General features: G+C 33.9%; 2 protein-coding genes and 2 non-coding genes across 4 annotated transcripts; 2 read left to right on the forward strand and 2 right to left on the reverse strand.

Annotated features, from left to right (window-relative positions):
- LOC137826578 (stress response protein NST1-like) lies at window positions 1–6,346 on the forward strand. The gene is made up of 4 exons (XM_068632589.1): window positions 1–342; window positions 542–2,200; window positions 2,894–3,939; window positions 5,539–6,346. The coding sequence occupies exons 2-4, from the start codon at window positions 710–712 to the stop codon at window positions 5,654–5,656; spliced, it is 2,655 nt and encodes an 884-aa protein (XP_068488690.1). The 5' UTR covers window positions 1–342; window positions 542–709; the 3' UTR covers window positions 5,657–6,346.
- Window positions 6,347–6,975: 629 nt separating this feature from the next.
- On the reverse strand, window positions 6,976–7,067 carry TRNAY-GUA (transfer RNA tyrosine (anticodon GUA)). Its single transcript is given in 2 exon segments — window positions 6,976–7,011; window positions 7,031–7,067. It is a non-coding gene; the product is annotated as a tRNA-Tyr (tRNA).
- Window positions 7,068–8,305: 1,238 nt separating this feature from the next.
- TRNAY-GUA (transfer RNA tyrosine (anticodon GUA)) lies at window positions 8,306–8,399 on the forward strand. Its single transcript has 2 exons — window positions 8,306–8,342; window positions 8,364–8,399. It is a non-coding gene; the product is annotated as a tRNA-Tyr (tRNA).
- Window positions 8,400–9,151: 752 nt separating this feature from the next.
- Window positions 9,152–12,723, reverse strand: LOC137823796 (CBL-interacting protein kinase 2-like). The gene is made up of 2 exons (XM_068629070.1): window positions 12,540–12,723; window positions 9,152–11,148 (listed from the first exon to the last, which is right to left on the reverse strand). Exon 2 carries the CDS (start codon window positions 10,711–10,713, stop codon window positions 9,328–9,330), a length of 1,386 nt encoding a protein of 461 aa, XP_068485171.1. The 5' UTR covers window positions 10,714–11,148; window positions 12,540–12,723; the 3' UTR covers window positions 9,152–9,327.
- Between the last annotated feature and the right edge of the window lie 1,357 nt (window positions 12,724–14,080).

Raw genomic sequence — 14,080 nt, forward strand, 5'->3', positions numbered from 1 at the left:
AAGAAAAGAAAATAATAACAGCTGGTCCGGTTCACCGACTCCGGTCCAGTCTATCCACATCGCGACGGTTCGGTGACATCGCTTGTTTCGATTTTGTTTCTCATTTCTTTCTTCAGTGCTTTCTCTCTCTCTCTTTCTTCTTATCTTGTTTCTCTCTCTTCTTCTCGCATTGTTTCTCTCTATCTCTTAACACACACAGAACAACCCGCGACGGAGGCTCCGACCCGAATTGGACGGCTCGACACCAGCTCCGAACACTTTCATGTGTCCCAGCCTCAATCTCATTTCGCTCCCTTTCTCACCGATTTTCATCTTCTTGTTTTCACCATTGACGCCGAATCTGTGAGTCCTTTATTCCCATTTCCTCTCCCTTTTGGACCAAGCTCCGAATCGGACCAAGCTCTCAATTCTTGTCTCTCTCATTTTTCTTTCGCTTTTATTCTTTTGAACTGTATTGCGACCTTTGTTGCTACAATAGGGTAATTTCAATTCCAATGTCAATTCCTAAATATTCTGATTTTTTTCTCTTTTTCTTTTTTAGGTTTGAGATTTTAGGGTTCTGAAGTTTCTGGGTCTAACCCTGGGGGATATTGATTTGAATGAGGGGGAAAGGAGCCCGGGATTAGGGTTTCCTCGGAAGCGTTGTTTTTGTTGGGAAAAATAGAGAGGGTATATTTGGGACTAGGAAGAGGCTTAGGTTTAGAAGATAATGTGTATACTGTGTGTGATTCAGAAGTGGTCTCGCCGGGTTGCTACAATGCTACCTTGGTTGGTTATTCCGTTAATTGGTTTATGGGCACTTTCTCAGCTTCTGCCGCCTGCTTTTCGCTTCGAGATTACTTCGCCTCGTCTGGCTTGTGTTTTTGTGTTGTTGGTTACTCTTTTCTGGTATGAGATTTTGATGCCTTGGTTGTCGGCTTGGCGCGTGCGGAGGAATTCACGGATTAGGGAGAGAAAGAGGTTTGAGGCCATAGAGATGCAGAAGTTGAGGAAGACAGCTACTAGGCGGTGCCGCAACTGCTTGAGTCCCTACAGGGATCAGAACCCTGGTGGGGGTCGGTTTATGTGTTTTACCTGTGGTCATGTTTCTAAGAGGCCGGTTCTAGACTTGCCTGTGCCTCCCGGGTTAGGGATTTCCAATTCCAGTATAGTTAAGGATTTGGTTGGAAAAGGTGGCAAGATATTAAATAGCAAGGTATGGTCTGAAAATGGATGGATGTGCGGTCAGGACTGGTTGGAGAATGGCAATTGGGCTGGTGGGTCTATTCCAGGTAATCCTAGCAACTGGAGGACGAGTGATAATCCTGGTCTTTTTGGTGGAGCCGAGCATTGTTTGACTGAAAGGTCATATTGTGGTCTTTTATTTTTGGTTTGCAAGCTTTTGACTTCTTTTTTCAAGAGCATTAGATGGCTATGGAGAAAGGCTTTTAGAGTTAGTTCAAGTGAAGAATGTTCGTCTGATGCTGAACATAGAGCGTTCTTGGCAAAGAGGGGTGAAAATGGAGCAAGCCTCAGCGAAAGTAGAGGGGAAAAAGCACGTAGGAAAGCTGAAGAGAAAAGACAGGCTAGGATAGAGAAAGAACTTTTGGAGGAAGAAGAGAGAAAACAGAGGGAGGAGGTTGCAAGGTTAGTGGAGGAGCGTAGGAAACTGAGAGATGAAAAAGTGGAAGCAGAAAAAGATCACAGCAGATCATCAAATCCTGGTAAGGAGAAAGAGCGCAGGAAGGAGACTGAAAGGAAGCGTCAGGAAAAAAGAAAAGAGAAAGACAAGGGGTCTAGTAAGAGCAACTCCGACGCTGAAGAATTGGAGAGAAGAGCTGGCAAGGAAAGTGAGCGGAAGCGGGATTTCGACAGAAAGAGTGAAAGTGATCGCCGAGAGCAACAGAAATCTGGGTTGGAGAGTGGCAAGGGTCAGAGTACGGACAATGCACATAATAAAAATGTCCCTGCAAACAATTATAACCGAGGAGGTACTGGAGCAAGGTATCTTGACCGCATGCGGGGCACTTTTTTGTCTTCTTCAAAAGCTTTTGGTTTCAGTAGGGGCAATAATATTCCAAGCACTGTGGTGAAAGAAAACAAGTTTAGTAGTTCTGTAGATCATGTTCATACTGCTCCCAGCAGGAGAGAAGTATGTCCTCCTGAGCGTCCTGCTGCAAAATCCTATTTAAATGGTGATGATAGAAATATCACTCACTCTGTAAGTTGTTTTGCTTTCTATTTCCTTTTCTTTGCCTTTTTACAATACTGTTTTAGCAGGTTATGTTGAGTGTTGATTAGTGATGGAATGCTAGTTACCTTTTTTTCCATATAAGAAAAACATGTGAGGATTTTACAGATCAATATCACTTTCAAATGTCTGGACAAGGCTTTTGCTGTTGTTTTATCTCTAAACGTGTGTCTTGTCATTAACTTCCATTTTGTTTGTTGGCATTCTAAACTTTCTGTCTTTGAGATTTTTTAACATAACATAATTATTTGATGCTCTAATTAATAATAATTGCTTGGTATTATTAGTGTATATAATTATTATGCTCTTTTTAATATGAATTGCTTCCTATAAGTTTATATGATTATGATGCTCTAGTTAATATTAATTGCTTGCTATAAGTTTATATGATTATGAATCTATGATGCTCTAGTTAATATTAATTGCTTGCTATAAGTTTATATGATTATGAATCTATGATGCTCTAGTTAATATTAATTGCTTGCTATAAGTTTATATGATTATGATGCTCTAGTTAATATTAATTGCTTGCTATAACTATATATGATTATGATGCTCTAGTTAATATTAATTGCTTGCTATAACTGTATATGATTATGTTCGTTGCACACTGAAAAAATACGTACTTATGAAACAGTATTATCATGATTATTTTCCTTGTAGGTACTCCCTGAACCACAGCCATGGACTGCAGCACCTAAAAAATCATGGCAACAATTATTTACTCGGTCTTCATCTGTTCCTCAATCTTCAAATTCCAATGTAATTTGCAGACCAAATTCCAAAATTCAAGCAGAAACCAAAAGCCCTCAGTTGTCTTCCCAGTCACCAGTTACACAAACATTTACTAATCCTATTCAGTTTGGTCTTCCATCACCATTTAATATTTCCACCCAGGCAAGTGTACCAACTAGTAGTAGTCTAGGTTTTTCTCCGGCAATTGATCCATTTTTTTCTCTTGTTGGAAATACATCACATGTTTCTCGACAAGATGAACCAGAACTTTTTGAAGACCCCTGTTATGTTCCTGATCCGGTGTCCTTGCTTGGGCCTGTTTCTGAGTCACTTGATAATTTTCAGTTGGACTTGGGAACTGGCTTTGGGACAGAGAATGCAGGAACAAAACCACACTCTTTAAAAAGCATATCTGCCAGTTCTGATGTTAATAGGCCATCTCCAATTGAGTCACCATCATCCCGAGAAAAGCATAGCTGTTCTAATTGGTTTGCCAGTACCCCAAAGAGCCAAGACAGGCGTGGTTTTGCCCTGGATGATTCAGCTGCAAATGGGAAGGGAACCTGGCAGATGTGGAGTTCTTCTCCGCTTGTTCAAGATGGTTTAGGTTTAGTAGGTGGTCCAGGAAGCTGGCTGTTATCCTCACAAAGAAACATACCAAACAAGGATGATTTTTTGGTTTCATCTTCTCAGAACTCTATGGCTTCTTTTTTTAACAAAGAAGATAACATAATATCCAGTACCTCTTCTCCACAAAATGTTTTTCTTCCTAATGGCCATAGTAGTGAGAACTTCAGCCCTGTTACAGGTTCAACTGGGTATGATCCTTGGTTACAAAGTGCTCTCTTCCCACCATTGTCAGGTGGTCTTACAGCTCAGGAGACAGCCACTCAAAATGATATGATATATGGTAGCCCAAGTGAATCTGCTAGTAGCCGTGGGCATGATGGTTCTCCAGCTAACTGTTGGTCCAAGTATGTATGAACCGTTTGCCTATTTTTTTGCCTTTACTGGATTGCTAATTTGGAATTTCTGCTTTACATTTATCATTTACATTGTTGAGCATTTTAATCCGATGAAACTTAAAAAAAGATGAGAAAAACAATTCCCTCATTTTATTTTTTTGAAATGAATGTAGATCTGTAAACATCGATGGGTAATGCGATTCTTTGTTGGAATGTTAAACCTTTTGCTTCTTTTATTTCTAGAGTCTTGGTCATATTATCTACGTAATGATACTTGAAGAAAACCATTGGTTTCTATGGTGAAAATGAATTTTATTGTACCTATAACAGCTGCTTGATTTTAAGTATGTATGTGCTGTGTAATCTTAGTTTTCCTCTGTGGTCTGTTTGTTGATTGTGTGGGTTTATTGATGATACTATGAATCAAAGAATCTAAATATATTTATTACTAATTTAGCGTAATGCTTATTGCTTGGGCTTTTTGAACAGTTTGATTGAATAGAATTACAGTTCTTCCGTACAGAAAACTAGCTTATAAAGAAGGAATATTTTAATGTTTCAAATGAGGATGAATCACTTTTTATGCTTATTGGTAATGATTTGACTGTTTAACTGGAGGTAATATACCCAAAACAGTATCTCCATCTCTAACTATTTTTCATCGGATAAGAGCGAGGAGTAGAAAATGAAATATAATTATGATATAAAATATAGCATCACAGCTTTTGTCAAATTTCCATGATTTTTGTCTTTTCTGCAGGCCACACACATACCGGTAATGTCTTTGAAAGGTTATTTAAGTGTTTGCTTGAAATAGATTCGTCTGCCTTTAGACATCTTTGGATGTCTGATATAGTTTGCACCAAACAAAATGTATTTAGCTCCAAATGTACTCTTTTTATGTTCTTTCATTTAACTAAAGTGGAATTATTAATTGTTAATATTGTAGATTCATCTGTGTGATGTGTATACTGATTTATTTGTTCATGAAATGAATTGGTACGGGACAGAAAGGGATTTAGTTGTTGGTGTTCAAGAGTATATTTTCATGTCCTTTTCTTTAGTTGTCTGTTCTGTTTGATTGAGTCATGAAATGTTGTGCGGAGTGTGTTCATTGATTATCTCTAGTTGTCATCAATTTGTTTATCCTTTGTATATTGGTTTGTGAATATACCAGCTAAAATTTCAAACTGCTGACTTGTTGAACCTGAAAAATCAAGAAAAAAAAAACTAGTTGAACCAAAAAAATAAGGGCACCCTCATAATGGAAGGTGTCAAAGAAAATCCCTTGTCCCTAATAAGTAGACTTATGGCGAAGTCTAGATGCCTCAAATACTTGGACTTTTTGTGACCCTTTCTCCTGCTTATGATGGCATGGCGCATGTACTGACATTTTGTTGGATTTATTTTTCCACCTTGATTATGCAACTTTGGGTTCTTCCTCCATCTCTAACACAATTTTTAGTGTTAATATAGACTGTTGAAAACTGTTGTTTTGACCTCGTGCTTTTGCTTACGATGTGAGGTCTTTTTTTTTCACCATCTAAATGAAATACTCACTTGTTGTGACGGTAGATTTAACAGCTTTTATTTTGGTTTGTTTTGTAGAAATGAATGGCCTGTAGATGGTTCTGTGGAAAGCATAGGGAAGTCAGCTGTTTCAAGGCCCTATAGTGGAGGTCTACAGCCAACCTCGGATGTACAGTCGTTTTGGTCATTTGATTAAAAAGATGATAGTGACAGGTTATGAGGGACTTGATAAACAAACACAACTGTTCTCTTGAGGCAAATAGCCTCTTTTGGGGGAAGAGTTTAGAATACTGAACTCATTGTATCTTCCTTTCTTCTTTTTAAAGGAAGATTGATGTTTACATAACGTTAGCAGCATCAATAGGAATACATGTTGGATTGGATGCATTCTGAGCAAGGTAACAAGAGAGAGGTTCTGGTGCCCCCATGTGTTTTTGGAGAATGGTGCTTCACATTCCCGCATGTGTCACGATCTTCAAATATGCAGCAGCAATTGATGATGGTCTTATCAGAAATTAACTGATACTAACATGATCCGCACCCAATGTGTTTGTGTACGTGGCCATCCCATTATCATGAACCCAGCTGCATCTTTGATCGCATTGTGCACAAATTCGGGTGTGGTTTTACCTCACCCGTTTTATCTAACTCATCCGCAGTTTTAATATTTTTTTTTCTTCACTCTTGTTTACTCGCGATGAGAGTTTTGAATCCTTTGATCAATGTGTTCAAGAATTAACCAAAAAGGATCGTTGAATAGGGGTCAAATCAAGTTACCTATTGCTGCTTTTTACACTACATAAAAACTATTCCGACATATTCTCATTCAGGATTGTAATATTTTCTGGAACATCCATTCGGAAATGATAGAGTGAGAGGGATATTCGTTGGGTGTGTAGAAATCTCCTAACATAGTAAGCTCGTAACATTTTCTAGCACAAATGGCTTTGTTGCAAATGTAGTTTGGCCAGTTTGACCTAATGAAGTCTAAAGTAAATATTTTTATTTCTTTATGAGAAAATTAATTTTCTTGCTATTTATTCATGAAATATTGGTTGTTGAAACAAACAATTAGAAATTGTTTGCATTTCTCTCGAAATCAAGTTATTGTATCCTTTTTCAAAGAGAGCATAGCAGAAAGTCTGCATGAGATCATACTTTGGTGCATCTATATCTAAATGAATAGGAGAACTAACTTGCTACTAACATCCCTAATTTGTAATAGATACACGTCTACAGATATCTTCAGAAAATTTCAAGAGTAAAAAGAAAACGAACAATAAAAAATAAAATAAACTTATACTTTTTAGTACGATTTGAATAAAAATAAGTAAATAAACAATTAAAGTCTTAAAGTTAAAGTCTTCTTTTTAAATACGATTTCTTTATAAATAATTTGAAAAATAAAAATATTATAAAACATACTTCCAAACATAAGTGGGTCTTAAAATACAAATTGCAACCATTTAGTAAATTTCCTATATCATAAAAAAAAAATAACAATGGAAAAAAAAATCCGACCTGCCGGATTCGAACCAGCGACCTAAGGATGGCTATTTGGATTTACCGACTACAGTCCTCCGCTCTACCAACTGAGCTAAGGTCGGACATGTTTATGTGCTCACAATTAAAGATAATATATTACTTTTAAGTTTAACTTCACAAAATCTCCTTGAAATCATGTTCAGAAACTTGTAAAAAAATAAGGTGTGTTTTTCATTTGACGGAATTTCGATCTATCGGGGATATTAAATATAAAGACTGCCACATTATAAAATAGACTTAATTATATATGTTATTAATAAATCTTTTTTATTATCACGGATTTTATCATCTGCATTTTAAAATTATACACACCTTATTTTTTCATCAATTCATTATTAAATTACTATATGTGCTGAATTCAATATTATATCATCTTAATTATTAAACTTTTTAATTTTTTCAATTTTACCACCAACATTTCATTCTTTTTTTCAATTTTATCCATTTTCAAGATTATAAATATTTGTACTTCCCTTCTTTTGGATACCACTTTATGGTAATTATTTTTCACAAAACAGCTAAGTAGCTGTTAAATCTAATGCTAGCAAAACAAATTAAATCTTTGATTTTTTTAAGCTAATGAATTAAATTAAAATAATTTAATTATATTTTTTCAAAATAATATTTACTTTAAAACTGCTTATTTAACTATTTACAACTATTTCAAATGTACTCCCTATGTCACCCATACTGTCACCATAAAATTTCAAAAAACTCTGGTAGTTATTTTAAACTATTTATAACATTGATTATTTAAAAATAAATAAAGTTTCTCAATATATTTTCTCATTTTACTATGTTATAAGCTTTACCTGGATCCATTAGTTACTTTACCTTATGTAAATGAAAAATAGATAAGATAAAAATAAAAAAAACTAGGTACATTTTTAACGTGGATGCAACCAAGAAAATCAAGATCTTATAAGATTCTAAACAGGTTCTATAGAATAAAACACAGCTAAGTAAACCATTAGTTTAATATTTAATAATACACATTGCATCACCATTTTTAATCAATTTAACATATGATGTTTCCGTTTATTTTATTTATTTGTATTATTAGAGGAATTGAGATAACTTTAAAATTGAAATGTTGTTCATTGATGTTTAGTGGATGTCTGATGTTCGAGTTAATTAAAAACTTTTAAAATTTGATGCTCTTTATAACTTTTACTTTGATTTTATTAAAATCCAGATTAACGTGTTTATGAAATAAATTTCATAAATAATCTTATCTTTTATTTAAATAATTTCATATATATCATAAATAGAAGTTTTAATTGTGGCTATGTAAACATGTCCGACCTTAGCTCAGTTGGTAGAGCGGAGGACTGTAGTTGGTAATCTCCCAAATAGTCATCCTTAGGTCGCTGGTTCGAATCCGGCAGGTCGGATTTCTTTTTTCATTGTTAAATTTACTAAATGGTTGCAATTTGTATTTTAAGCTCTACTTGTTTTACACAAAAAATATTTTATAATATTTTATTTTTCAAATTAAAGAAATCTTATTTACAAATAAGACTTTATTTATTTATTTTTATTCAAATCGTATTAAAAGTATAAGTTTATTTTATTTTTTATTTTTTGTTTTTTTTACTTTTAACATTTTCTGAACATATCTGTACAGGTGTATCAATTACAAGTTAGTCTTATATACAATGACGATAATAATTGTATGTTATATAATAAATGATTAAAAAATATTTTGTAACTACAATTTAGACATAAACAAATTTTGACGATGCATAAAGTATGATAAGATAAGATAATAGTGGAACCCTTCTTATAATTTATTTCTAATACTAAAAAACATTAGGCACCTTCAAGTTGAATAAAGATTCTTGTTTACAAATACTTCAATTTTACAAAGGTATACTACTAAACAATGATTTTTTCTAATCCTAGTAAAATAAATTATTTTTGTTCTATTTTATTTTTAATATTTAAAATTTGAAATCATCATTTTTTATAATATCTTGAGATTAATTGGAGTAGCATATGATATAATATTTTTTAAAATTTTCACCCGATAGCATTTCTTAGTCACCCTTTAAATAAAATAAAATGCATAATTAAATCATAATAAGTCCAAATCAATTCATAGACAAATTGGTATTGGAAATAGAAAGAAAAGAAAAACATAATGTGAAGCAACTAAGTACAAAAAAATATTATTAAGGATGTGGAATAAAGCACCCAAATTGGTGAATTTTGCCATTTGTGTACACAATTATTCAAGTATCCATCAGAAAAGGCTCAACTAGCCAACTACGTTATATCGAGTCCTATCAACAACCAAAGAATGAAATATTGATCAGGAAACTAAGCGGTGTGAGAAGGTTGGTGGTCTTCCTGAATTACTTCATGATGTTGTTGATCTTGCTGTGGTTGTTCTCCTTGCCAGGTCCAAACAATGTCCTGAAGTGCTGGTCTAATATCCTGTGTAAAAAGCTTCTGGTACTCCATGGTATCACCATTGGACTTTCTAAGTTCCACCATGTGGAGCTGTGGGGTAATCTCAAAAATCTCAGCATCAACACCTAAAGTCCCTTTCCTTCCTTCCTTAGAACCCTCCATCTTCAATAAGCCTCCATCTTTCTTCCTTACTTTCAAGGAAAGCCGCTTACAAATTTCTTCCAACTTAGAGATTATACTCGAAGCAGGCTTATTTGACATAAACCGCATCTCTTTCATCGAAACAGTCTCCTGGAACATACCAGATAAATCAAAACCAGTTGAGAAGGAGATAATAGCAAAAGCATTTAAGTTACAAGGCTTGGTCAGTTCATGCTTTGATTCTGCAATAGGTGGACCATCATTCTCGCACGCTTCAAATATTCCATCAGCATCCTGGGGAGCTAGTTCTTGGTTTTCGGTTGGAGTAATAGCAGGATTCTCCAACCCCACTTTAAACCAGGAACATTTCATAATCCTGGCAATTGATATCCTGGTCTTTGGGTTTGGATCCAATATTCTGGACAATAACCGGCGAACATCAGGTGCAAACCATTTAGGAAATTTGAATTGCCCTTTAATAATTTTCTTGTACATCTCCATCAGATTTGAATCATGGAATGGAAGATGCCCAGCCAACAGAACAAACAAGATTACCCCACATGACCATATATCTGCTTTCACCCCATCATAACCCTTTCTGTTTATCACTTCTGGAGCAACATAGGCAGGGGTACCACAAGTAGTATGGAGCAATCCATCTTGGCCCTTGGATTCAAAAAGGGCACTCAACCCAAAGTCCGAAACCAACAAATTCTCATTTTCATCCAAAAGTATATTTTCAGGCTTTAAGTCTCGATGACACACACCCCTGCTATGGCAGTAGTCAACAGCACTAATCAGTTGCTGAAAATATTTCCTAGCAGCATCCACCTTGAGCCTTCCTTTGAGTACCTTGTTGAAGAGTTCACCACCTTTTGCAAGCTCCATGACAAAGTAAATTTTGGTTTTAGAGGCAATTACCTCATAAAGCTCAACCACGCGTCGATGTCTTATTAATCTCATCACTGAAATTTCACGCTTAATCTGATCAACCAGTCCAACTTTCAAAACTTTTTCCTTATCAATTACCTTAATGGCCACACTCGTGCCAGTTATCAGATTCCTAGCATGGTAGACCTTTGCAAAGTTCCCTTGGCCTAATAATCTACCAAGTTCATATTTTTGCATAAGCACACCTCCCTTCTGTTCCATTTATTGCAGCACCTTTTGCACAAAACCAATGCTTACTTTAAATAGTATAGTATACCAAGTATATACTGAGTCTGGGTGCTTATGTTTCCAGAAAGTAGTAAACTATTCCAATGATGCTCAAAGCTCAGCCATCTTCACTAACATCACGTTTTGACTTCACACAAATGCTCAGATTTCCAGCTACCTCAGTCAAATGAGCATAAAACAGATATTCACAGTAGTCTAAACATCCAGTCTCATCAAGGATTAATAAGGTTGGCACAGATGGTGCTACAACTTCATTAACACTACAGAGTGAACTGTTAACTTTCAACCACATCTTTCAGCATTCCCTGGTTTTGGTAAAAGACGGTAGATAATACTTAATGAACTCCTTAAAGTAGCACCCGCTTAGCTTTCAAATACCCAAAAGCAAAACATTTAAGGAAGGCTCGTCTGAAAAAAGACAGAAAATTAGTAGGCAACCTTAAACGATCAATCCAGCTAAATAAATTTTAAAAAATAACTATGCTTAAATCTCTTGTGATATGTAAACTTCAACCTTTTTTCTGTCAGTATTTATAATTTCTCTCAGATGCTAGTGTTTTAACAATCTGAATGTATTAAAAACAAACTAAGAAAAGGGACAAAAATCAAATCCCCAAACATAACAGCAACAGGTGACTTTGGTTAAATAAGCAAACACATTTGCCAATACCAACACACTCATGGGCTTGACACTGCAACAATGACAATTCTAACCAGATATACCATACTTTAAATGTGATCAGCAGTGATTTCATACCAAAGCAAGCTAGGCAAACAAGAGAAATAGCACTCACATATCCATGTGGATTTTCTTAAAGCGGCAGAATCTGGTGAAAGTTAGAAGGGTAGGAAATTTCAAATGGTGAAATTAGGCACTCCAAGCTTTCTATGCATGTGTTTCTACTTCCCATCAGGTCATGACCTAACTTTTATAATTCTTCCATTATGTCTACCTAATTCCTTGTTTGTTTCACATGTCAATGTCCTTGTCACATCATATTTTGAAGGGAAAAACTTATGTAGTTGTTTCATCTCAAAAATGAAGAAGTAGATTCGATTTACAAAATTGATGCAGCACAAAAGCTATTTGGAGTTGTTTCAACTCAAAATTAGTTCTAGATTCAAAATCAATTTCTTTGTGAAACCAAATATGTGAACATTTACCTAAAATTATGTTATATGGCACTTCAACATGATCTTAGATGAATCATCATGAATCCAAACAAGCACAATTTTTATCCATGCTTTAAGATTGGCAAAATCTTCACCATATGCAGCAATTTAATCGAATAGTCACAAAAAAAAGTTTTACAATAAAGAAACTGTGAAATTGACAATCAGAATAAAAGTAAACCATCACCAAAAAAAATAAAAATCACCCTCTACACCATCGCACACCAAAACACAACACAGATAAAACAGAACACTCTCTACACAAGTAATATACTAAAACAACAAAATTGCTTCAAAAGAATAAAAACAAATCAGTGATAACAAGTAAACGATCCACCAGCTTCATCACCCCAACCAAAAAATAAATGAAAACAGCACACATCACCCCACATAAGACTATTGATGGGGTACGAAGAGAGAGTGGAAAAGCTTTTGAATTTGCAAGATGTTGAACCAAACAGTGAGAATTAATAAAAAAAAATGTGGTTAAAAATCGAAACGATCTCAAACCTGAAGCCAAGCATGTAAAAAGCATGAACATTTCATGCAGAAAACAGAGAAAGTATTGTTTATTTGATATGAAAAACGATGCAGAAGAAAAATAGAGGAGCTAAGAAGGGTGTTACCTGTGAGGAGGTTTGAGAAGTATCGTTTTTGTGTCAGTGGCTCTGCAGTCGGAGTGAATCAGAGAGATGGGCAATCAGAAAGATAACAGAAAATGTGATGTCGTTTTAACGTCTGTGGCAAATCTTCAATTCCGTGGGCACAGCTTCTTATACACTTCACCTGATTTTTGTTATTTGTTAATTTGTTATATCTTGCAAATTTTAACAAATAAAAGATAACAGCAAAATAGTGGGACATATTATTTTTACTTAATTTTTCAAAAATATTTTGAAAAAGTTTATACTTTAAAAATAGGAAAAATATATTTTTTCTATATTTTTATTAAATTTTGATTATGTACTTTCAAATTAGTGAATGTATGCTTGGCAACCTATAAAGATAAATTTAGTATTTTATTAAATTTTGTGATAGTTAGAAAATATAATTAAATATTAAACTGAAATAAACTTTAATAGAGTATATAGTGCACATATATACTAATATTTTTTTTATCAGCAAAATATATACTAATATATATACAACTGATACATTTTTTTAGTTACTTTTTAATTTACATATTTTTTTTTACAATTTTATCTTTATTGTTGTTGTAACTGTTTTTAGTGTGACAACTGTTATTAGAATAGTTCAAGGTATGGAAGTAAATTGTGTTTTCTTTTGGAGATATTTTCACTCATATATCGAATCTTTTATAAGATACATATTTTTTAGTTAAAAAAATAATATAAGTTTAAGTACACAAAAACAAGATTAGCACGAGTAGGTTGAACAAAATCATAAAAAAAAAAAATTATTTAAATTTATCTAACTAATCATTTGTTAAATTTATTATAAACCAATCATTAAAAAATCAAAATTAACTTTGATAATGTTGGATGACTATGTTTACAAATAATAACATGCTATATTACTTTTTCTACACGTGTTTTAAGAAAAAAAAGATTTATATATTCTTTCAAAATATTGACGTGAAAGCATAATTGTTTAATTAAAACCTCTTAACAATCTCACACCTCAAGTTTCCCTTATTATACGGAGCACATGAGAAGAAAAGAAAAAGTATAAAAAGTTATGAAAGGAATAAGTCAAAAGAAAACACATATTCCTAAACAAATCGCAATAAGCTAAGAATATTATCGTACCAAACAAAGTTAAGTGTGGTATGAAGACTATGATTAAGTAGTTTATTAACATAGAAGTTTCTCTCTTTAAAAATATGTGAAGAACAAAAAGGTATAGAAGAACAAAATGCTAAACATTTTCTCCATCTCGCATGTACTTCCGAGGTACACTGAAAGCTTTGATAAATATGAATCACATTCAAGATAAATATTACTCTAACTAAATCTATTTGCATATTTTGTAACAAACATAACTGCCAAAAAGTAACTGCAAGTACAGAGTCAACACCAATGTAATTACTTTTCCTACCATGAAAAATTCCTAGAAGCATGACCAAGATTACCACCTGAAGTTCCATCCATTTTACACTTTATACAATGAAATAAAGATAGGTGCCAATTAACTTCATTAACTTTAT

This window comes from Phaseolus vulgaris, chromosome 8 (genome assembly GCF_000499845.2).
Source record: "Phaseolus vulgaris cultivar G19833 chromosome 8, P. vulgaris v2.0, whole genome shotgun sequence".
NCBI lineage: Eukaryota > Viridiplantae > Streptophyta > Magnoliopsida > Fabales > Fabaceae > Phaseolus > Phaseolus vulgaris.